We start from the raw sequence: 26,036 nt of genomic DNA, 5'->3' as shown, positions 1-26,036 counted from the left end.
ACACGCAATTAAAAATAATAATGTATCAGTAGAACAATGTCACTGCTATCTTCTCTAGTGGTACAGAAGTCATTCACAAAATTACAGTATTTTACAGACAACATTATACATTAAAAGGTAGTCATGTATGCAATTTACTTTTTACTTCCTAACCGTTAGTATACAGTAAACTCTCTGTTAACCGGCACCCATGGGGATTGTTAGATGCCGGATAACTGTAGTTTCTGGTTGCTTGAGAGTTACTATTAAAAATAGGCCTGACTTATAATGGACCATATACTATTTGTTTGGTTTGACTTGTTCTTAGCTTGGGGAGAAAGGGAATTTATTCCTATCTTCCTTTTTAAAACTCTAAAACTGTAAATAAATGTAAGGTACATTTCTGGGGGGGGGGGCAGAAACTGCAATACATGAAAATTGTACTGTATTTCTTTGATTGTTTTTTTTTTTCTGGTTGAGTGAGAGTTCTGGTTACTTGAGTTCTGGTTAAATGAGAATTTACTGTAATTCTTAGCTATGGCTGTGACTGATATAGTGAGATGTTATGTACTACAAAGGGATGTAGATTTTTATTTCTCTTTTAGGAGATTTGTAGTTAATAGGAATTGCAGGCACAAAGCTACCAACTTGTGGCAGAGCGATAAATGTGTTACTTATATGAAATGCAACTCATTAACTGTCTTTTCTACTCTAGCATATTCCAAAGAATGTATCCATAAGTTGGTTTAAAATTATACTTGAGTTAATAGAACTTTGTGCACTAATTTTGTTCATCACTTGATAGCGGTATTGGTACATTACATGGCAGAAAATATGGGTTGACTATCTTTTTAACCTTGATCTTGTTTTTCTACAGGGTGAACAAGGTGAAGCTGGCAATCCAGGTCCTCCAGGAGAACGCGGCAAGCTGGTATGTATTTCTGCATATTGTAAAATCTTTTCAAGAGCAGATCTCATCTGAACTGAGCATACTCAGAAGGTTTCTCCAGTGAACTGGTGAAATTGTCTGTAAGATAAAATCAATTTCACTGAAGCCTGAGATGATTGCTGCTTATTTAGTTCAAAGGTGGGACGGACATTAGTTCAGGGATCACCATGTTAGGAAACTATGGTGACATTTATTTCTTTTTTATTCCACACACATACTGTACACTTTATATTTCATTGTATTCCTTCAGTACTTCTCCCATTGTTCAGTAAGTTAATAAATTAATATAACTTTATAAGGCAAGCTTAAACTGTTGGAAGAGATATGTACTTTTATTCTGAAGTTGTGTGTAGATGCAAATAAAAGAATATATAATCCTTTGACTAATTTTGCCATACTAACTTGTTCCATTTATGTGGTACAGTTACAGAATGAAGTTCTTTATTTATTCAAAAAGTTAGATTTATATTAATAAATACCCCTCATATAAATTCTACAAATGCTGCTTTTCCTTAGACAGCATTTTCAGGCTAGGTTTGTACAGTCATTTATTTTATAATTTTTCCTGATAAATAAATTGTGCATGCCATGCATAACCCATCTGTAGCTATCATCATGAAATCCAAATTGTTGGACAGAGGGTAGGTTTAAGCAATTTGATACCAGCCTGCTTACCTTAAAGTAGAGTGCTGCTGTCTTTTTCACCTTGTGCTAGAAACCACTGAGATATTCAACAGGGCTGCAGCTTTCTAAAGGAAGAGCAGATACATTGCAAGCAAGCAAGCTGGTATACACATATTTGTGCTGTATTAATTAAGCAATGAAGGCTAAGGGGATTAGGGATTTAGTATGAACAAGAATAGTGACACAAACTACCATGGACCTCTGTTTCCATCCATTCTCCTTATTACAATGCATGACCCATCTCAAGTAACTGGAATACTTCAGCCATTGGAATAAGAGGACACATATGATGAAGTTGTGCTGTGTAGTGTTGCCCCATCAAATGAAAGGAACCTTTAAATACAGGACCAATTTTAATGCAGGTATGATTTAAAGCCAGTGAGTGCTGTAAAAATGCACACAAGTTTTAAAATGCATAATTTACATATTTGGAAATCATGACTTTCACATAAATTTTACAAAGCAAAATATAACAGTGTGACCACCAAGGCTGTGAGCATAAATCCAGTAGACAGATTGGTAGATAAAGCTGTTTTATTAAAACACAACGGATAAGCGTTTTCACAATACTTTCTTCCTCAGATCCTAAAACAAACAATTCATTAACAATAATTTTAAATAACAGAACATCCAATCATAGAGAACAGACAATTAGTGATGTAGAGGTCTGGATTTCAAAGCCAGTTTTAAAGGGACAGTATAATCTATACTTGGAGGCCTATGTGCCTGCAGGGTAGCTATCCATTTCATCTCCAGGCACTCTGTGCGATTGACAATATCCCATATAAATTTTCTTCTGATGGTAGAAAGTTAAACAATGACAGCACTTAAGTAAGTCAGTTGACAAACATGGTCTACTGTTTCCCTACATTTTTACAATAAATAAATCATTAAAAATCAGCAGAAATCAATTTTCACAAGAACTGTCTCATGTCAGCCCTTCACATTGTCTAAAGCCCCCTACCTAATATTCATAATTCAAGGTCTCCTTTAGGATAATGTTTGTTCTACACACTCTGAAGAAGTACTTCCCTTACATTGTCAGCAAGCCATTCTCTGCCATCTTTAGATTCTGTCTGCCTATTCTCATAGGTTTCATTTTTCTTTTTGATGCTGTGGTTTTGTTGTTTACTGATATTGTTAGTGTTTTTTAAAGTTTCATCAAGTTCCTCTGACCCACATTTCTTTTACAATACATGACTTTATAGCCTCTAGTTTCTCTTTTCATATTTTCTGTTGCATATCTTCTGTAGAGGTACACCCTAAAACAGAATATAACAAATGCAGTGAAAACACAGTTCAATGAAACTAGATAAGATCTTTCCTATTTTGCCTTCATAGTGGCACAACAGTGTCTGTAACTCTTCTCCCACCACACAGTTAATACAACAATCTCTGAAGTGAATGAAAATTTTAGTAGAAAGTTATCCATTTTCAGTAAAGTACATTTTCAATCAGTTTGAATGCACTTATAATGAATACCTTAATACAATGCAGGTATATCAGGGACATAGAACTTCACTGAACAATTACTTTTAAACAACTTCTTAAAGAAGTTTTGCTTATGACAGTTTCCCTCAAATTTGTTAGACATGACCGTCTTACTATGTTCTCATAGGCTCTGTCTGGGCCCCCCCCCCCCAAAAAAAAAAAAAATCTAAATACTTGTCATTTTCTTTGCAACTGATTTCTCTGTTTGTTTTATGTGAGTAGAAACTGCTACAGCTTTACACCTCTTTCAACCCCCCCCCCCGTTCTTGTGAAAATAAATTGATCTGTCATCTTTATGTACTTCACTGTCCTTGATTTTTTTACAGTTTGTGGTTAAATCCAGATAGGCTGAATTCTATCAGGCTCTGCCTCTTTTTATACTTCAATCCTTTGCCAATGGATGTCTTTTTATATATCAGTGGGTAAACCTTAGCTCCCATAGAAGTTATCTACACTCCAAGTTGGGGGAGGAAAAGTTATATAGATAGATCATTAGATAGATAGATAGATAGATAGATAGATAGATATAGATATATATATATATATATATATATATATAGATATTGTATATATGGACCCCAGCACTCTTATAGTTATTTTATATAACATAATTTCATTATTGTTGTTTGCAATATTTTATTATACAATTAAACTTCTCTTTGGTACCAAATGATGTAGAGTACAATGTACTCCAGAAATTTGTTAACAATTTAAAAATGTTAAGCATGTAAAAAGTCGAACATTTGATTAAGAAAATGTGCAAAATGAATAAGTAAAACAAGCAAACAACAGAAAAATATTAACAAATTTACAACATATTTATATATACCCATGGATTTTGCTGGCAGATTTGATTTAAATCAATAGGGCATGATACATTAATCATTATGAGTTTTTGTCTCTTTTCAGCTCATCTTTATGACAATGTTTCTTCTAGAATTATATATATATTTTTTCAACTAAACTTATGAAAGGGAAACACACCCTTATTTTTGACACTAGGTTACCACCAGTGTTGTACTACTTATACTACCAGCACTGACAGAATGTTGATATAAATTTCACGAATCAGACCTAGTAAAATAAAGCTTTGTCATTAACTTACAATTCCTTCTCAGCACAATGTTTGGAGCTGGAACAGATACAGCCAATAAATGGCAGAAAGTGTGTGTGGCCATTATGCTTTGTTGATGATCAAAGTATTTATTTATTGTTAGCATATTCACTGAGTAGGTGCCACTGATTCAGTGGCTTTTTTTTTCAGGGAATACCCAATATAGTATTTAGAATAAATGATGGAACATTTGGCTAGTCCTATGAGCAATCTCCATATTTTTCACCAAAAAAATAAAATGAGCTCTTCATTGTTTTATAGAACTATCATCTGATATAGCAGACGGTACCCAATTCAGCATCTTCTTCAACAGCTGTATTCTGGGTGCACATTACCCCTTCCCCATGTTGTACTACAGTACAGTTTTAGAATATAAGTCGGTTCCTGGCAGGGAAGTAGAATTTAAATCCTTCTAGTCAATCTTGCTTCAAGTGCTAACATGCATCATGGTTAACTGTTAATGATACATTAATAAAAGATTGTAATAAGCAAACAAAGATTTTGCTTCATTTACAGAATCTAAAGACAAAAGTAACAAATTGTGCATCATTACATGAATATGTAAAATGACTGGAAGCGCTAGGAAATTAAGTCAAAGTCCATTTATATTCATATTTTTGGACGGCAAGCAAAGTCTGACAGAGATACAGCTTATTGAATGTTCTAGATAAATTACCTCCTGTACTCCTCCATCTAATGGCTGTAAGGCAAACCGTAGGCCCATAATATAGTTCACATTTGGAAAAAAAAAGTGCACTCTTAAGTCATTGCTAATGGAGAATCCCTTTCTACCATTACTAAACTGAGATATAAGCTGATGTTTAAAAAAATAATCATAGTAGGAGAATGGCTTAAAATTTGGTTTAAGTTGAATTAAGTGATGGCCATATTATAACATGTTAAATATTATACACACATATATATATATATATATATATATATATATATATATATATATATATATAAATGGTTTCACTTCAGAATCTCGAATTACTGAAAACTTGAACTTCATATAGTCGTGAGCATATGATCGAGTTTTCAGAAACTTGAAATTCCAAAGTGAAATAAAAAAAAAAAAATACCCAAACACATTGTTTCTGCAGGGGTCAAGCTTCCCTGCACCCTCCCTACTTAAATATATCATCTCCATAATCGCACTATAGTGAGGAATTGAGAAGTCTCGCATTTTGCACTTCTGCATACAGCGCAGAACAGAAGAATTCCCTTTTCCCCACTGTAGCGCAATCTTGGAGTTGGTATATTTAAGTAGGGGGGTGTGGGGGGAGCAGGGGGGCTTGCCCCCTGCAGAAACAATGTGTTTGGGTATTTTTTTTTTATTTTACTTCGGAATTTTGAATTTCTGAAAACTTGATCGTATGGTCTTGACCATATGAAGTTCGAGTTTTCAGTAATTCGAGATTCTGAAGTGGAACCATTTATATATATATATTACCATTGTTTCTTAATATATAGTTAATACAGCTTGTATATTTTGACTGATCTGACAAATGCAAATATACAAACTCAAACAAAGGAACAACTTAATTTGCATATGTTTGTCACATTCCATGATCCATGAAGTGTTACAGTGTGGTGTCACTCAGAATAAATAAATAAATGAAATATCTGATTCCTTATCTACTTTTTGACTTGTTTGCTTGTTAAACATTTTCAGTATTAGGAGTATTGTATTTTATTGCAGTCTCAACTATTGAGACAAAAGTATAAATTATTCACTGCATTATACTGAAGTTATATTGTAATTTAAATCAGTGATATAAAAAATAAGCATTTGACTTACACCATTTGGAGTAGAACATGCTTTTCACTTTCCTGCATATTTTCATTCAATACAGTTAATGAAAGGAGGTAAATATACCTTCATCATACAATTTGTTTGTTTCATAGGGTCCTAAAGGTGAAAGAGGAGACAAAGGTGAAGCTGGTCCACCTGGTGCAGCTGGCCCTGCTGGGGCAAAGGGACCTCCTGGTGATGATGGACCAAAGGGTAACCCTGTAAGTTAGATGAACATGCATGACACCAAAAGTTCATTGCACTTTTAGTACTGATGACTTCAAATAGCTGTGGTTTATTGTACTAGTAATAATGTGATTATTTTTTACTAGTAATAATGTGATTATTTATTTTTTACTGGTAATAATGTGATTATTTTTTACTAGTAATAATGTGATTATTTATTTTTTACTAGTAATAATGTGATTATTTATTTTTTACTAGTAATAATGTGATTATTTTTTACTAGTAATAATGTGCTTATTTATTTTTTACTAGTAATAATGTGATTATTTATTTTTTACTAGTAATAATGTGATTATTTTTTACTAGTAATAATGTGCTTATTTATTTTTTACTAGTAATAATGTGCTTATTTATTTTGTACTAGTAATAATGTGATTATTTTTTACTAGTAATAATGTGATTATTTATTTTTGTAATAATGCTTTTCATCACTGCCTCCTGCAATACTCTCAAGTGTATTCATTTTGCCCAGTTCATTTTTTAAAAGAGCAATGCTTAGTTTGCCTCATTTCTCTGAAATGTACTATATCTATCCAGATTCCTTAAATACAAGGACAAGTGCTTGTTGGTAACAATACTTTCTTTTTTGTGTGTCTGTCAGAAAACCCTACTAAATCTACCCAGACAGTGATTCAACAGACTGATTTTGATGTGTACAACATGGAAAAGTCACATGACGAGGTCTATATAGACCATTAGCAAATAAAGTGTGTTTTATATCACTTCCCTTGTTTGTGCATCTTTTATTAAAAGCCCATGATGTACATTCCCTGGAGGTATACTTTATGGCCCACTTGATGTTTTATACAGCACAAAGTTGTGCATTTGTTTCAGGAGGGTCTGCTTAGAATAAGTACACATCTGAATTTAAGACATCAAGAAATGCTGAATAAACTATAATCATAGCTTTAACCTGCTTTTTGCAAAGTATAAATGTTGGTAAGCCCCTTGCTCACCTTACCTGTGGGCTAACCTTAATACTACCCCTCTCCCTACATCTGCACATTACATTTCCCTGGTTTCTTTCTTTCTTTTTGACCATTTGTTATCCTATCTTTTTGCAATTTTGACCTTTAGATAGATATAGATATATACATAGATGCAGTAGATTTTCATTGTATGATTTGGTTTAGTTTATTTACAATACAAATGTATAAAAAACACGTGAAATATCAACAAACATTTTACAACACATTTTAAAGAGTTGTGAACATACAGATTTATATTTGCCATCATTATGCATCATACCTCATGGCAGAAGGAATGCCTACTTCATGAAAGTGGTGCTGTGATTGACATACTCCACAGAAAATTCCTAAAGATTTGTTTTGCAAACTTGTTCTAAATATAATTAGTGTTTTGGACAAAAAAGGTGGAAACACATTGATGAGACCTCCCTTGGAATGGGACTTTTCTTAAATGGTGAGATTTATTGAATCTTTTCATTCTGTTGCAGTCCACTTAAAGAAGAGACATTTTAACACCCATTTTAAGTTATTCTGTGAAAATGAATGTTCAGACATAAAAAGATCTGTTCTTCTTCCTAAGATGCATTCAGCATTAGATTTAAACATCAGAAAATATACAAACTGATTAAATAACAGCTGTGTTATTTAAACGAATCCTGCTACAGAAGTAAAGTTAAACTATATGTACTGAGGTATTGTATGTAATACTATATACTGCAAAACATTTGCACCAGAAGTTGTATAATTAACCATTATTTCTCATGTTATACCTTCATACTCAATTCTTCATTACCTACACCCTCCTTCAATTATCATTCATAATTGTACTTCTTTCCATTTTAATTCCCTCATGATTTCTAATCTTGATATTTTGTAAAATAACTGAAACAGGTTTACAGAACATCACAGCTCACTGCATTGGATTCAGCTTGTTTTGATTGAAATTGTCATCTATTTTTGTTGGCCCGAATGCTGTTTGAAAGTATACGCCACAAGTACTTACCTCCAACAGTGAGTCTGATTATTGAAAAGAGAAAAAAAAATATTTAGTTGATATGGAATGTAATTTTGTAAAAAAGTATATAATTTGTCTTATGTTCTATGAATAAGTAAAATATGAACTGTAGCTGCCTTAAACCGGTTATATTTTGTGCCAAAACAGACAGTCAAGTCATAAATTAAAATGGTATAGCTGCCACTTCAGTACATCAAAAATGTGACATTAAGTATTGATTTATTATTTCTTGCTCTATTTTAATGACCGTGTCTCTTCTTTAGGGTCCTGTTGGATTCCCTGGTGATCCTGGTCCTCCTGGTGAACCTGGCCCTGGTGTAAGTTAAGCCAGTTTTTTTCTCTTCCTTCCTTCCATTTTCTTTCCCCCTCATTTCCCATTCTTCTTTCATTCTACTTCATTCCTTCCTTCCTTTTCTTTTATTCACTTTGTGTCTATCCTCTCCTGTTCCTTTGTTTTATTTGTTTCTCTATCTGCTGGTTATGTAAACACATTGCTGTATTTACCATGGACAGATGACTCATCCGTATTAGTGAATATTACAGAAGAGAATAGTATTAATAGAAAAATAATGTTTCTCATGTAAATAATATAGACCGTGTCAGTGTTTAAGAAAATAAAACAAAAAAGAAGACTGTTATCTCTATAATACAGAGTATTTATGTCTCATATGGTCATGTCAGAATTGGAAGATCATGAGTAGTTTTAAAAGAGTAAACAATACGTACCGCATGGCAATCAGAAAATATGTTTTGTCATATAAATCACAGGTGGTGTAGGGTAGTAATGCTAAAACAGAATTAAAAAATGAACAGTATATACTCTAACCCATTTTTACTGTGATAGAGAATGGAGAACAGAAAATATGTAAACACTATATTTCAATCAAAAGGAGATGAGAGGGCTATTCTGTGTTAAGTGTTACAGGTGCCATTTAAAAATGGAAAATATTAGGACATCTGAGAATGCTCATAACAAGACAATTAGTATTGGGAAAAATGAAAGAGAGTTAACAGATTTTGAAATATATATATTTCTTTGGGTTATTATATTAACTTACAGAAAATGAAACAGGGGGTATAGAAACTTATAGTATTTCAAGTTATATAGTGCATTGTTTTGCAGTTTGATATGAAATATCATACCAAGAACAAAATTACATTTTATCCTGTGCCTGCATAAGCAGATCCTTGTAGGATTAGTTCATGTATTCTGCCACAACACTCTGGTGGAGCATGGATTTTGTTAAAAAATAGTACCTTCTATTTGGGAAACCATATCTTTATGAAAACATCAAAAGCATCAGTAAAGTCAAGAATGAGGATGTTTTGTGTAAACTGAAGTGTGACATTGTAAAATGTTATCAAGGTCAATTACGCAGAATATAATGCAGAGCCAAAAAGGGAAACCTTGGATTTTTGACAGAAGATCATTAATTTAATAACTTTAGAAAGAAGAGTGTTATGTTGTTAATCAAATGTAAAAAAAGAAACTGAATAAATGAGTATTCGTCTGTCATCAGTGTACCTACTTCTCTTGCTCAGGGTATTAAAATGATCTGTACCTTAATGCGAAAACTCATTTACCCATTTTCATTTCTTTCATTTCGACAGGGAGTAGATGGACCAGCTGGAGAGAAAGGAGAAGATGGAGAAGCTGGTCAACCTGTAAGTGATTTTGTGTCTTTCTCATTTACAACCAGAGGTGTTAAGTTTCAGTGCATGTTGTTGTGTAGGCATAGTCTGATTGCAATAACTTATTATTATTATAATATTGGTAGTATAAAACTAAACACACATGCACACATATACATGACACACACATAGACATACCCTACATAGCATTGGCAAACAACCTACCCCATGTCTTTTGAATGTGGAAGGACACTAGAAATGCCAACAGAACCTGCCTGGGCAGGGGAGGGGATGGCCATACCCTGCAGGTACTATACCAGGCAATGAGTTGGGAAACCAGATGTTGTGCAGGTACTATACCAGACAATGAGTTGGGAAACCAGATGTTGTAAGGTCACAGTCTTAACCCTACAATACTGTATCATCAGCTACTAAATATTTGTTTGCCTCTTCCAGCATTTTCTTTAGTAGGCCTTTACAAATGCTCATGCATTTTTTCTTATTCACCCATGTTGAAGTAACAGTTGTAGTATTACATGCTTGCATACATTTTTGTGTTGAAGTAATAGTTGTAGTATTACATGCTTGCATACATTTTTGTTGTCTTCTATATACTTTCTGTCATAGTCTATAAAAAGCAGGGTAATACCTGTCCCCCAGTAGCATGGCCATGTCCAGTTCTTATTGCTGTAATTACTACCTCTCCCACCAGATGATTTATAGAGGTATTTGAATGGCATTTCTCTTATGATACATCCCTAAATACCAGCCTGGCAATGTATCTTTTAATGTATGCAATAAGATGATGTGATTCATTCATACTCATTGGTAGGTTCATCTGCCTGTCCCTTTACTTCTAATTGTTTATGCCATCTGCTTCCTTTAAATGATCAGAACTAGGCCACAGATCATGGAGTATTCTTTTATTGTATGTGCCAGCCCAAAAAGTGTAACAGCTGATGACTGTCACCATTTGAACTCTAGATAATTGCATATTGATAAAAATCTGGGTCTCCAGCAGAGGAATCAATGGAATGGCCTATGACTTTCCATTCATAATTAACTTAATTCAGCTTTCATTTAGGATAATTATAGTTGCTGGTTCTGGCATTTGAACGTGGGAGTCTTTGATGTAATGATTTTAAATGCCAATATATTTTCATTCGGCCTGTACTTCTCATGATTTCTGCAGCCTCTGTCTACAGTGCTGTGCCCATGCTATAAAAAGTATTGCGGGATGTAGGAAGGTAATAGGGTATCATGGCCATGCTATAAAAAGTATTGCGGAAGGTAGGAAGGTAATAGGGTATCATGCCCATGCTATAAAAAGTGTTGCGGAAGGTAGGAAGGTAATAGGGTATCATGCCCATGCTATAAAAAGTATTGCGGAAGGTAGGAAGGTAATAGGGTATCATGCCCATGCTATAAAAAGTATTGCAGGAGATAGGAAGGTAATAGGGTATCATGCCCATGCTATAAAAAGTATTGCGGAAGGTAGGAAGGTAATAGGGTATCATCCCACAGAGATACTAAATAGAGACAGTAGCAGCAGAGTCAAGATAAAGTACATGCTGCCTACACGTGTTCCTGCTAATCTAAGTTAAACCATGTCGTAATGTTTTACTTAAAACTACAATGTGTATATGTATGTGTCCATTTGCATGGTTTTGAATAGGCTTAATAAGATCTGCACCCCCCCCCCCCCGCCACCATCAGGGCAATGTTCAACTTAAATGCCCAATTACTCTTCATTTTTGTTTGGTTATGGAAAGACACTTGAATATGGCAGAAATTAAAACAAAAGACAATAAAAAGTACTATAGCAAAACCAGTAAAAAGAAATTTACCTGATCCACTGTTTTAAAATACCTAATGTCTTCTCCAAAAAAACTTGCTAAAAAGGGTAAAACAACTGTGGTCTTGCACTATAATTCTGTTGCATTACTGCATACCAGTATCCTCATTTTTGTGTTCAGATTTGCAGCAGGACAGGATGCCTATTTTATGCTTTCCTAAAACTGTAAAATGTGTGTAATAGATAAAGATTAGCTTGTGCAGGAATATAAAGTGCTGGCCAAAAACAGATCCCTGCCACTCCTGCCCTTCCTACCCATTTGGCTCTGACTTTATTCATGGATTATGCCGATTATTTTTCACATCTGCTGCTGTTCAAGTGCTCTGTTTTATCTCCATGTTCCTACCCAGATCAATGCTACAGCATGTTATTCCAGGTAATGCTGTCCTTCTTTTAGATGCAGGATCTTTGGCTCTTAGGAGGGAGTAAAGTGGGTGTACTTCCCTAAAACTGAGTTCCACAGAGATTATCAAACCATGAGGGTTGAGATAAACCTCAGTAGTATTATTTGTAATCCACTTTTATGTCTTATTCTGGGCCATCCTCAGTTGCATACCTACATACTCAGTTGTTATACTGATAATAGTTTATGCTAGATATGTGTGATTGTGGCATTACAGATGTGTTTTCTGATGCAATAACAACTAGAAGTTTAACAGGACTTCTATCCATCAACGAAGAGCCTAGAGTTGTCCCTTCATATATGTCATTTTAGTTTTGCACACAGGATGTGCAAGATGCAGTACTTTATGAGTGAATGAGTAATTTTATATACTTATTTGCCATTATGTCAGGTGATGTATATGTATCAGATCTGGTAATTAGTATAAGCATTGTGTAATCCTGTGCATGATTATAAATAAATTATGGAGTATGCTGGATCATTTTATTTCATTTTGCAGCAATAAGAGTATCATATAACTAAAGAGTCTTTATGTCTGTAGGGTCCTCCTGGTCCTTCTGGAGAAGCTGGCCCACCTGGACCTCCTGGCAAGAGGGTAAGGCCTTTGCTACCATTTTACTGTGATTGACAATGTCTTATACTGTCAACTGACATCATAATGTTCACATGCCTTTATGAAATGTAATATCACATTGCTAAATTTGGAACTAATATTTTACCAGGCTTTGCCCTGCACCAGATGAGTCATTTACTTTTAAAACCAGTGGTCTCATTAGTGACCAGAAAATATAAAACATTTCAGGTCTTTTCATAAATTGACTATAAAAATACATTTCTAGAGTTATTGGTGTCATATGCTTTACAAATACTTGCAGCAGCATATATAAAATTATGAAAATGAGCAATAGAATGTCTAAATATTAAACAAGATCAGAACTCCATGTCATGCTCAAGTAAAAATTTCTGCTGCATAACTTAATGGCTACAGGTTAATGGACTTTATCTGCATTATTGTACATAGCATAATGCGTTTTTGCACATAAGACATATGTATCTCCATGCAGATCATCTGTACAATAACACAGTAGAGAATTTACAAACTGGCTGAGATATTGATATTGATCTGAGTATTCCAAAACATGTTTCATGAACCTATAAATGCCAAAATTTGCTCATGGAACTTCTGTGTTTTTTTTTTTTTTTTGATTTTATATTAATTTTAATTATTGAAATTTGTTGTTCATAATTAACTGGCATATTTTCATTCACTTTGTAGAAGTAAAATAAAATAAATACAATTAAAGGTCAATGTATTATTTGTTTTCTATGAACAAATAAGCACAGTAAGGGCAGCCATTTCTAAAAAAAAATTGTCAATTCACATGTAGATTACATGATCTCAATAAATGTATCAACAAGTTACACATAAAGTCATGGTTATAAAGAGAATAATTAGGGCTTACTTCAAGATTGGTTATTGATATACTTATAAATTTTAAATGTAATCTTCTACAGATAAGCATTTAAAGATTTTAATTACACTATATGCAAATGTTTATTCACAGTAAATGATTTCTTCCAGTTTTATTTGCTAAAGTAGTCTGTGATATTCGTGATGGAAAGGCATCATTGGCTTTGCAGAATAATTGTCCAGGGTGATATCAACAAAGAATCCTGTTATGACTTGTACAGGGCTTTGCTGTATCACAAGTTTCTAACATACCCATGCCATGAAGTATCACTTTGCATACATTTGCATTTTGTATTGATGGCTTAGTAGGCACCTGTGCTACATGGATAGTCTCTTGCACTGGCTGGGATATGCAGTAGAGGCTGTTGTGCATAGAATGCACAAGCACAACTCCTTCTGTGTAATGTTTTACTTACTTAACATACACATAGTACCCTGTTTCCATTACTTGTACCTGTAGCAGTGTCCAATCTAATATTTGGTATCTTACTATAAGTCCTATCTATCTAGCATTTTCTGCTGTAAAATGATTGCATCAGCAATGTGCTCATACTCATAACTGATATAATCCACTTTAAAAAGTAATATCCCTCTTAGCATCAAATATTTTCTCTCCAGCACTGCAGATTATATAAATGAATATCACTGCTATACCATTCTCTGGTAAGGCCAAGCATGTAAATGAGTACCCTCCCACTGCCATGAGCTGTTCAATCATAACCTGAGGCAGTTAATGGAGAAGATTACAAGTATGAGCTGTTAGTCCAGGGTTTGATTCTTTCACTCTGCCTCCTCTTGCTGACTGTGTGACTCAGAGCAACTTCTTTAACAAGACACTGCTTCCAGGTCACACCTAAAAAAGGGACACCAGTGTTCAGTAGGCTTACCAACTTAACAAATAAATCAATAAAATAAAAAATGGTGTGTTATGCATTGTGTGTCTTTGTGGTTGTGACAGACATTTAAATAAACCAGTGTAGGTAATGGATGAAAATTCCAAACATAAGTTAACAAGTGGAAGCTTTATAATGCCAAAGCAAATGAATGCTTTAAGTCTGGAAGATTTTAAAGGAAATTTGACTGTAGGAATAGTAAAAAAATTAAAGATTAAGACTACACTTCAAAAGATGGACTTCAAAGAAAGGGACAGTCTGATTAGTATTGTATTTATTTTATTTATCCATGTGTAAGCTAGGTAACTGTATTGCTCTAGGGATCATATTTTCAGTTATTACCCAAGCTCCATAAGGATTAAGTACATTACATAAAAGAGATGTGAAGTCTGTATGTTAGAGTGAATATGGTTACAACTTGAGATTAATACAAATAGTAGCACATAGCTTGAGTGCTGACACTACCTGAGATATACATTATATCAAAAGTAATATAACATGCACAATATATATTATATCAAGACTATAAAACTTTTAACAGTATTGTAAGGCTAACTAAGAAATTCATATTGGCAAAAGTTGTATAACTTTCAAACAGATAATGTGAATGTTGTAAAACACTCAAGACAAGGTGTAAATAGGCTGTATACTCATTTTGCAACAAAGTTTCTATCCATTGTCTCTGTAACGTCTACATCCATATTCACAAAAGAGAGGTTTTCATTGTTTAATCTGATACCCCCATGAGTTGCTTGATTACAAATATCCTTGCATATTATGGAACTAAATACTGGGAAATCTGGCAGTCAGACATGGGAGCTCTGAACCTGTTATACCAAATCCTAATATGCCCACACACTGGAGTAGATTATTGTCATTATACAGCGAGATTATTTAAGAAAGAAATTACTTGCATTTCTTAAGTAATGTATTTTTATAATAGCACGTCAGTCTTTTTCCACTTTGTCTTCTGTATGCTGATGTTCTGAGAATTCATATGGGACTTAAGTTCCCATGCTTGCACAATACTTTAGTGCAGTATAGGAGAAGTGATGGAGAAAAGAGAATCTCTGTTGTTGTTGTTGTTGTTGTTGTTTTTTTTTCTTTTAATTATTAAAAAAACTGAGATTTTATGACAGACAGAGCAAAAATACAAGGAACATCAAATATGTTTCTGTTTCTTTAATCTTGCAGAACATACCTGATATTTCTCATAATGTTTATCTGTCCCCAGCATATGTCAGTTGAAAGTCTAGCCATTCATTCAATGGTACTTCAGTGGCCAGACTTTTTTCTATTGTCAAATATGCTTGATTTACAACAGCTTTTTGCCTTCAGCCAAAAACCTTATAATCCATTTTTGTTGTATGAATCATTTAAAAATTACACAATTCCATTTTACTATTCACAAAGATGACTTTACTTTACAGGGGCATTTCCAATGCTGTTAAAGTAATCTTAGCAAGATTCTGACAAAAGGATTCAGTGAGAGATATTGGTGGGACACAAATGTTAATTTCTGCTGCTATATGAGTATGATACAGTGTTCAGTGTTAATCTAAAAACTTTGCTAATTTCATTTCTCTTCAAATGGCTTTATTTTAGGGACCACCTGGAGCTCCTGGTGCTGAGGGAAGACAAGGAGAAAAGGGTGCTAAGGTAGAGTACATATTTATGTTCATTTTTAGTAGCTGCATTGTCACTTGTTTAATACAGTTTGATACTAAAAACAGTAAGTTAAATTAGCTACTCTATAAATATTTTGAATAATGTTCTTGAAGTTTGAAGCTCCATTAAACTATATCTTTCTGTTTAGTATTATCTGTGTAGTGATCTTGTAGCACTTGAAATGATAGTCTATTAGCAAGTAAAGAGCATTTTTTCATATTTTTAAAGGGAGAACCAGGTGCGGAAGGTCCCCCAGGGAAAACAGGCCCTGTAGGTCCCCAAGGACCTCCAGGAAAACAAGGGCCAGAAGGGCTTCGTGGCATACCAGGTCCAGTGGTGAGTATATTATAGCATTGCTTCATGTGACAATGTACTAATGTGACTATATTATTTGTTGTTTAAAATGCTAGTATAATTAGAGATTCCATATGTTTTTTTTTTCTTAGGGTGAGCAAGGCCTTCCGGGTGCTCCTGGGCAGGATGGACCTCCAGGACCAATGGTGAGCACATATTCTTGCAGGATATTTGCCTGAGTAGATATTAAATTGCACATTGCTTTTAGCTGTAGATTAATATCTATGTGACGTTCTGCTCTTCATTGTCCAGTCTATTGTTTACCTTCTTGTCATACCATGTGAGCAGGGACTTGGAATCATAAATCTGATAACTGATTTGGTCTTCTTTCCTTGAACTGTGTTTTCATTGTACACTTCATAATGCTGGCAGGGGAAATTTCTATGCATGCATTTTAGCATGTTGCATATTCTAGGAATGGTCTTTGCAAACTAGTAATTTCTTGCCATGACCATGTTACATGCTATGGAAGCATTCTGTCTGGGAAAAGTTCATGCTATTAAAATTAGGAACTCATCTTTTGCCTTCATTCCATTTGCTGTGTACCAGAATTCCATGTATTTATCCATGGACTATATATTGAATACCATAGAATCTATTATGTGGTATGGCTTTGAGCACATTTTGTCATCATTTTTTACTATGTATAATTTCCATTCTGAAATTAGCTTTTTTTATTTTTTCAACACTGAAAAGTGCATTTTCTCAGAATAGTCATGACATGAAACATTAAGTACATTAAATTAGAGGTTGTTCGTAAAGGGGCAGATTCTAAAAGAGTTTTTCTCAATGTAAGCCTACCCTGATTCCATAAGTAACTCTAAGTATAAATGACTTACCTCAGTGTAAAGCCCATCTATAAACAGACTTACCCCATGGGCCAGATTTTCAAAAAATCTGCTCTTAGTCTGCTCTTAATGTAAGTGGTCAGTTATATTGAGAACAAGTCTTTTGGAACTGGGCCCATAGTGAATGTTTTTTATGCCATTGTGGCAATTACTTTTTACCATTAAGAACATAAGATGCATGCTGCTTCTGATGTCTAGTGTGATACTATAAATGCTATTCATCTTTTACACCACTGTTGTGTTTTTTGAACCCTTATATTTATTAATTTAGACCATACTCTACATCATGTTTTTCCTAAAAAGTCACTATAGAGAATTCACATAACTCCAGTGAAAGTGAAAATACTTATGCTGATAACACATGTAAATTGTCTGGTCTGAGGGTGACAGTGTTATAAGACACCCATATTCAGTTGTTTTGCAGTTGCAACCATTTGTGTTACTGGTCACTGAACATTTTTTAACAATCCAGATTTTATCCATTAAGGGATGAAATATATTGCAGTCACATATAAATCTGAATAAATTAAGCTTTTCATCATCAATGAGTATAAGAAAAGAAAGTACATGAAACTTGTGATAAGTGTGCTTTATATTTTTATTTAGAAACACTTTTCAATTATAGCTCCGAACCATACATAACTATGTATTCAATAGGCAAATATAAGAGTGGAGTTATTTTCAAATGAAAAGACTTTACCTGGAGCATGCAGAAGAAAATGCAATAATAATGATGATACTGATATTGATTATTATTATTTGTCATTTTAAATTTGTTGACTGGGTTTTTCCGACTGGGCTACAAATGCCCATTTTCAGTGGAAGCCCGAGGAGAAAAGCTCCAACAGAAAATAGAAATTTTGCATATTAAATACATATAGAAATACATTCATCAGTACCACAGATTACTGCATTACAGTGCCACACATTACATTCATCAGTACCACACATTATTGCATTGCAGTTTCAAACATTAAACTGTGGCAAGTGAAATACATAGAAATACATTCATCAGAGGGATACATTCATAATTACATATTATATACATAATAGTGCAATAGTTACATAGCTGAAATATTTTACTAGTTATGTTTGTACAGTGATGTACCAAGAGGAGAATATAAAGTAGTAAGTTTGTTTATTGAAGGAAAGGAAGAGAGAAGAGAAGTAGAAGGTTATAGGGGAGTGTTTACGGGGGATAATTACATTGGCAAGTCCATTTTTCATGAAGGTATTTTTTGAGGCGGTTTTATAATACATTTTTACTGTATAATCTAACATACACCATTGAAATCCAAAGTGGATGTCTTAAGCTTGTCTTATTATAATCAAAAGTTAAAGAGTAGAAAAATAAATGATTTCGAAAATTTAAATGTGACCGTTGCGTATTCTTGCTTACAATATCTAGAATAGTGCATGGTTAAAACATAGCAGTGGTACTACAGGAGACAATTAGAAATGCCTAATTAAATTTATTTTTGATATATTCAAAAGATTTTGTTAAAAACTAGACTCGTTTGTCTCATTATGCCCCACTATTTTACTGGCATACCTTGCAAACCAGCGGTAGCAGTACTTCCTGTTTTGATTTTGTTATTATAGCCAATGGCAGAGGCAGTTACACAATTCATGTCTAATCATGTATATAAATTAAAATATTGCATAAAATTATATGTTTAAAAAATGACTTAGGCAAAAACTGTTATCCTGCCTATTAGGTACAATTTAATACAAAAGTACAATTTAGTACAAATGATGAATATTGTACTTCTAACAGCAGTAATAACATGCATTTTTGAGGGCTAATGTAACAAGGATAGAATATGTTATTATTATAACACATTTGGAAAAAAAATGCCTACAAATCAAAGTGATTTGCTTTACTCAACACTATGTAATAAAACCTACACTTACTTGTCTGCCTGTCTGTCTGCTTTCTTGTTTGTGTATGTATTCCTTTATTCTCATTGTCCTTATGTTATACCTCTGCACTGTCTGACTATATTGCAATTTGCATGACAGTAAGACATGAAATATGAAAAAGAAGCTTTAACATTCCAAAGAGATCTTGCCCCATTATGAAGAGAAGCAGTTTAGAACAGAAGCATATGTATTTTTAAGTTAAGCAAAGCTTTCAGCAAGGAGAAATATACAATTCCTTTGTCTGTGAAATAGAAACAATTTTTGTCAACTAAGATTGAATTTCTATATTTGATTATGTGCTGGTTTTATGCTCACTGTTGGAGAAGAAGAAATTCCAACACTTTCTTGATACTTGCATCATTAGCAGCAACACTGAGCCCTGTGGCACATCACTAAATTTTGGCCTCTTGCTGAGTCTGGATTAATCAACTTTAACTACATATGGCCTGTCTGTAAGCCATTTGACTATCCATTTGGTGATGTAGAGATTTTTGACAAGTTTTGTGAGTTCACTTCTAATACCTGAGTGGGGAATTGGGTCAAATGCCTTGGCCAGATAGAGGTAGGTGGTATGTACTGTTTTACCCTCATCCATGGCCTAGTCAGTTTCTCAAAGAAATCCATCATATTCAGTAGGCATGACCTGCCCTTGACAAAGCTGAATTGGGTTGGGAAAAGTGTTTTGAGGTTTCCTGTGTCATTATTTATCAGGTTCACAATGATTCTTTCCATGGTCTTACTTATAAGCCTAGGTAAACTTATGGTTCTGTAATTTCCCATATCAGTAGATGGTCCCTCTTTATGCAGAGGGATGACTGTTGTTGCCCTCTACTCTATCAGGACAAAGCCAGTACAGAGGCTGTGGTTAAACAGGAAATCCTAATGGACCTGATAAGTCCTGATTTCAGCTGCTTAAGAGGCAACCTGGTATATTGTCAGGCCCCAGGTTAAAATACTTAAGTTAGGGTAATTTTGAAAAATCTCAAATGGTGCTCGGTTTCCTTATAGGTGGTATACTGTTACATCCTTATTATACTTAACCATAAAAGTGGAGTTACTGCAGACACAGAGGTTTCAGAGGAATTTATAGGTGATATTATTATGTAGTTTTCTGAAACTTGGGAATTATAATGCTTATTTGATATTTACATGGATCTTATTCTACCAGCAGTATTATTTATTTATTTTATTTTCCATTTGATTACCAGGTTAGTACAACTGGACACAAGGTGACCATTTTCAGTGGAGGCCCAGGGAGAAAAACTCCAGATACATAGTAAAAAAATTATAAAAAATAATGAAAATAATAAAAAATTATATAAACATAGCTATTTTGTACAAAGAGCATAGAGCATATAAAAGGAGTAAAATCAGAGTTTTATAAATGATGCAGCATACAGTGGTTAGAATATTGAGAAACCATTAAGATATTGTACAACAAATGTACAACTGCTTGAACATAAATTCAAAAAGATGTTTCCATAGACAAACAGAGTCATAAACTAGAAATCATAACTATAAAGGTGGCCTAAACACCTGGTTCACAGTACTATGCACTAAATGAAACTACACAGTACACCTGTGATCTAGGGATGTTAAAAGTCAGGAACAGTTGAAATTAGTCTGGTTCTGTACAGGAACATATCCAAGTTTTGAATAAGAGAACATTTAGTAGGGATTTGAAAGTATGTCTAATATTTAGACATCTAATATCAGGGGGGTAGAGAGTTCCAAGCCTTAGCAACTGCATAGGAATAAAGAGATTGGCCTGAGCTATGTAAGCAATTGGTAGCAGTCAGTAGGGTGGTATTGGAAGATCTTAGTTGATGCGCAGTATTATGGAAGGTGAGCAGACCAGAGAAGGCAGGTGTTTTATTTGGTTGGTATAACAGTTGATGGGTCAAGAGAAGTCGATTGTATTTTAGTAGGATAGGGAGTTCTAACCATCCTAGTTGTCTTAGGGAGAGGCAACAGTGAGAATGAAACTTAGCATTGGTTGCAAATTTTGAGATTTTATTGTAGAGGGTAGATAGTTTCTGAAAGTCAGATTTGTTTAAGTTAGTTAGAAATGGGGAAGTGTATAGTAAGGTGGAGAGTAGATGGGTACGAGAGATAGTGATTCGGGATTCATGTGTGAGGAAGCTCTTGCAGCAGTAGAGTGAACCCAGTTTTTTATGAACTTTGGCAATTGTTAGTGCTATATGTTTGTCGAATTTTAGGTTTTGGTCAATAGTTACACCTAGCAGCATGGCTTGAATTACTGGTGTGATAAGGGTATTATTGGAGGATGTTATTTAGAATGGCGACATAGGGGTGAAAGTTTTGGATGGGTTGAAGATCATGAGTTGGGTCTTAAATGGGTTTAGTATGAGTTGGGAGGAATTTAGCCATTTTTCTATAGTAGTGAAGGCTTCCTGTGTTCTGTATTGGAGTAATTGTAGAGACTGGGCTGAGCAAATAAGGGTGTTGTCATCAGCATACTGTACTATATTAGTTTGTTGGACAGCTGAGGGGAGGTTATTGGTAAAGATGGAAAATAGTTAGGGACCAAGAATGGATCCTTGCTGAACACCTTGTCCTACTGGGAGGGGTGGGGAGAGAGAGTTATGCCATTTAACAGCTTGTTGCCGGAGGGACAGATAATTTTTAAACCACAGTAGAGAGGAGTTATCCAGATTGAGCTCAGAGAGAGAGTCAGTAGTAATTTGCAGTGGGATACCATCTCAAATGCCTTTGACAGGTCTAGGAAGACAACAGATACTAAGTTACCAAGATTTATTTGTTGGTTGATGTAGTCAGTAAAGGATATAAGGGCAGAGGTGGTAGTATGGTTTGGCCTAAATCCATGTTAGGAATTTGCTAGCAGGTTACATTGAAGACGATGATTTAGTAGTTGGGTGTGTACATATTTGTCTAAGATTTTTGATAAGGGAAATAGTATGTATGCCTTATTCTAACATGGCACTGTTCAAATATGTTAAGAAAAGATTCTTACTCTCCATTTATGAGGCTGTGGCATACAGATGTGCACAGTATGAATTAATTATGCAAATTCAGCTGCAGCAAGGTAGTAGACCATGGTACATTACAACTTATTTTAAAATGTTTGTACTTTGTATTAAGCTCTCTTCTTATTTTATTTAATGTTTCACTTACTTAGTTCTCCCCATCATCATCATCATCTCTCCACTTAGTGATTGTTTGGTTCTTTAATTCCCCTATTCTAATGGATGACTGATGGTATGAAGGTAAAAGGTGATTAGTGACAGACTACTATTCAGGTGGGATGGTATATGTAGATCAGCTCTCTCTCACCTCAGTGATGTTGGGTTTCTCTGCCAGGTGAGGGACCTATATTGCTGATCTTGTGCTTTGTGAGTGCACACACACACACACACACACACCCACACACACACACACACACACACACACACACACACTCCCCAGCTACAGCTATGTCATACTTCAGATACCCTATCTTTACCCTAGTATCATCTGTGCTTATAGACTATCTGGTCTTCTCCTATTGGCAGAAGCAGAGTGAATCAAACTGTCTCCCTCCTCTTGGTATGGGTGCTTGAACTATTCACATCTATACTCCTGGCTGACTGCAATTTCCCATGCTCCTAACTAAACCCTAGTCAGCTGAGACACAATCAGGACTCTGTTGCTTACATCACCAAGTTAGGAGCTTAGGTTGTCTTGATTATGCTCCTGGTAAGTTAGGGTTGCCACCTTTTGCTGTATCTGAAACCAGACAGTGGACACACCCCCAGCACTACCCCTAGTCCCATTTATCCCCTCCCCTTTCCCCACCCTCCCCACCCACAGCCACACCTATTTTCTGATATAATTTCTCATGTCAGAGGAGGTGGGATGACCTGTTTTCCCTGATTGCATCATGTTGGAGATACTTTTGTTTTAGAAAAAGCAATTCAGAGTCTGAATTTTAACAGACACCAGTATACTGTTATTTTTTTTTTTTTTTGCTAAACAGAATACTAGAGTTTGCACAATGTTTTCTGGGCTACTGAAAAATTGTTCTGATTTCCAGATAGTCCAGAAAAAATCCAGATAGGTGGCAAGGCTAATGTAAATACATTTTAGAAATTCAGAAAATTCTGTCCTAGAGAGGTTTTGCTCCAAAACCAAGTATTTTCACTTTTAATGAAGAAAACATTACAAGACAATGGGATCAGAAAAAAATGTGTTCAGATGGTTTATAAAGCTGTCCTAATATCAATAAATTATGAGCTAATACATTTTCATTATTATTTTTAGAGCCAGTAATGGCTTTGCCATCTGTTGCATTACTCACATGATCATCGCTGCCTCCTTTCATTCATTCACCCTAATGGGAGTGATAGGGGAGTGATTAGGCTTATTTGTGTGCATTGGGTTTTGGGGTATTTTCTGAGCATACCATCATAGCAAGAGGTTCTCCTGTTCGATTCTTGGCTGGAGCTCCTTCTGTGTGGAGTCTGCATGTCCTCCCCACGGTCGAGTGACATTTAAAGACATGCAGGTAGGTGCGTGCATGAATATGTGTGCTTTCTTTGAAGGTTGGGCATCAGGCTGGCAACTCGGCACCGTAAAAATCCACTGCCAATCATTAGCAGACCGGAGTTCCACTGTGGCTACCCCTAACTGGGAAAAGCCAAAAGAAAGAAAGAAAGAAGACCATTGTCATTTACTGCATCTTAAATATGGTGTACAGTAGCTTTGGACTGTCAGGCTAACTGAGGCTTATCACCAAGTCATTCACCCAATATAATGTGGTTAATTTCCTCCTTGTTACTTAACAACCTCCATTGTAATGTATTTGGTCTCCATTATTGGTGCTGCTTCAGAGGCCATTCATATCTCTTACCCAACTCCACAGTCATGTGACAGTTAATGATTTCTGCCCTTCACCCCTCCAGTTTTCTGGTACCCAAGCTGTCACTCAGACTTAGACCACTACTTTTTCAGTCAGGAACTGTCTCCAGTTTTAATGAGCCATAATGATGTGGGTTACTGTTTTGTGCATGCATTTTACATTGTAATACTATAAAGCATTTCCTGACATTGTATTAGTATTCTATCTCACACATGAGTAACTTGAGTTTTCTTTTGTAGGGTCCACCAGGTTTGCCTGGCCTGAAGGGTGATCCTGGTTCTAAGGGTGAGAAGGTAAGTTTTCATTCTTTTACTCTGAATAAAGTGATTGCATTACATAAAGTAGTTTTGCATTTTGTATCATTTCATACATAACATATATTATCTAAAGACTATTCTTAATTTATTTTTGAAGAAATATAAGAATGGTCTCCTATGGTTTCTGTGACAGATGTAAAATTTGTATTTCAGAAAGCTTTGTTTAGAGTTAGATTAGATATTCATCTAAAGGAAAAGAAGTGGTAAGTCTAATGTGAGTTGAAGATCAAAAATGACATCTACAATGTTTTCAAAATGCACAGACATAGATAAATGTAGTTACTCTTGCAGAGGGAATTGAGCCTGACAGCCTATAAACATGTATTTAATGATAGGAGGGTGGATAACAAATCAAATATATTTTTACTGATTCATTAACAAAAATGTGCAATAATGGTAAAAGGATATGGTCTTATCTATAACAATGAGTTTTGTTTCCCATCTGAAGTTGGTACATTAAACAAGTCTCTGCAGAAAACTAGAATAGTAGAATAGTGTGAATACTTACAAAAATTACTGATGAATAAAAAAGAAATGGATCTCTCCTGTACTTTCTCTTTGAGTTGAGGTGTAGGTTTTTCCATTCCTTTATTTGGTGAAATGATTGATTGCATGTTTGATGGATGATTCTGCAATTATAGGTTCAGAATGTGCAAAACCAGTTGGTGATATAGATAGCATGAAACATGACTTGCTTGAATAGCTTCCATTTTACACAGTCCATTTTCAAAGGCCACGAGCAGGTGTAAGGCTAAAGTGGTGCATACTGTTTATATTTTATTTGTTATAAGTGGGTGTAATACGACAAAAATGATTTTCCCAATTGCTTTGACATCAAGAATGAATAACTTTAAAGCAAAATACGTATTTTAACAGAACATTTTGAGTACAGTTGTTCTGCTTAACATGGCTTCCAAACTGAGTTGTGTTTAACTTCAGATTTGTATACTTAAACTCAAAGAATGTCAGAAATGTAAACAAAAACTTAATTTGCATATATATATATATATATATATATATATATATATTTATTTATTAAAAAGTTAAACATGCTAATTTTGCTAATTTATGCTTTAAAGTCTTTCAAATTACTTCATTATGCAAAACGACCAGATTAAAAATATCAGCCTTAATGGACCTCCTCAGAACTGCTTGTAGCCCTATTGCAGTAAAGAATAGTTCTCAAGGCAGGCAACTGGGTAGAACCAATTTGTTTATGTAGGACAGCCCCACATCAGTAAAAGCTGAAAAAATAGCACAAGGATCTTAAAGACAGTATGAAATGGAATCCTGGTCCAGTTCAGACTCAGAAGTATGTGAGTAATATATTGATAGTGATGTGTACGAGTAAGCAAACAAATAAGTGAGTTCCGTACTCGCTGTATGTGTGAGATCTCACTGCTGGTCTCTCCCAGGTAAAGATGGTGTAGGAATCAAGTCTGGAAAGGATCAGAAGGATCTGTCAAAGTTGTATGCTTCCTCTTTGGTTGAAACAGATGTAGTTTCCCTTACTGGAGTAGTTATTCATGCCCTCAAGTCACTTCTAACTTTA

At 34.6% G+C, this 26,036-nt stretch overlaps 1 protein-coding gene across 7 annotated transcripts in view; it reads left to right on the top strand.

Moving 5' to 3' along the window:
• COL11A1 (collagen type XI alpha 1 chain) overlaps positions 1 to 26,036 on the top strand; it is a 625,054-nt gene that overhangs the window by 569,611 nt on the left and 29,407 nt on the right. For all 7 annotated transcript variants that reach the window (XM_044085726.1, XM_044085723.1, XM_044085729.1 and 4 more), the window contains 9 exons: positions 857 to 910; positions 6,126 to 6,233; positions 8,505 to 8,558; positions 9,853 to 9,906; positions 12,673 to 12,726; positions 16,101 to 16,154; positions 16,392 to 16,499; positions 16,610 to 16,663; positions 24,407 to 24,460. In XM_044085726.1, the coding sequence (XP_043941661.1) occupies positions 857 to 910; positions 6,126 to 6,233; positions 8,505 to 8,558; positions 9,853 to 9,906; positions 12,673 to 12,726; positions 16,101 to 16,154; positions 16,392 to 16,499; positions 16,610 to 16,663; positions 24,407 to 24,460 (594 nt within the window). The remainder of the gene's footprint in view (positions 1 to 856; positions 911 to 6,125; positions 6,234 to 8,504; positions 8,559 to 9,852; positions 9,907 to 12,672; positions 12,727 to 16,100; positions 16,155 to 16,391; positions 16,500 to 16,609; positions 16,664 to 24,406; positions 24,461 to 26,036) is intronic.

This window comes from Protopterus annectens, chromosome 10.part0 (genome assembly GCF_019279795.1).
Source record: "Protopterus annectens isolate FY-2018-M chromosome 10.part0, PAN1.0, whole genome shotgun sequence".
NCBI classification, from domain to species: Eukaryota; Metazoa; Chordata; order Ceratodontiformes; family Protopteridae; genus Protopterus; species Protopterus annectens.
The sequence above is the reverse complement of the archived record's forward strand: the minus strand, read 5'-3'. Positions and strand labels throughout refer to the sequence as shown.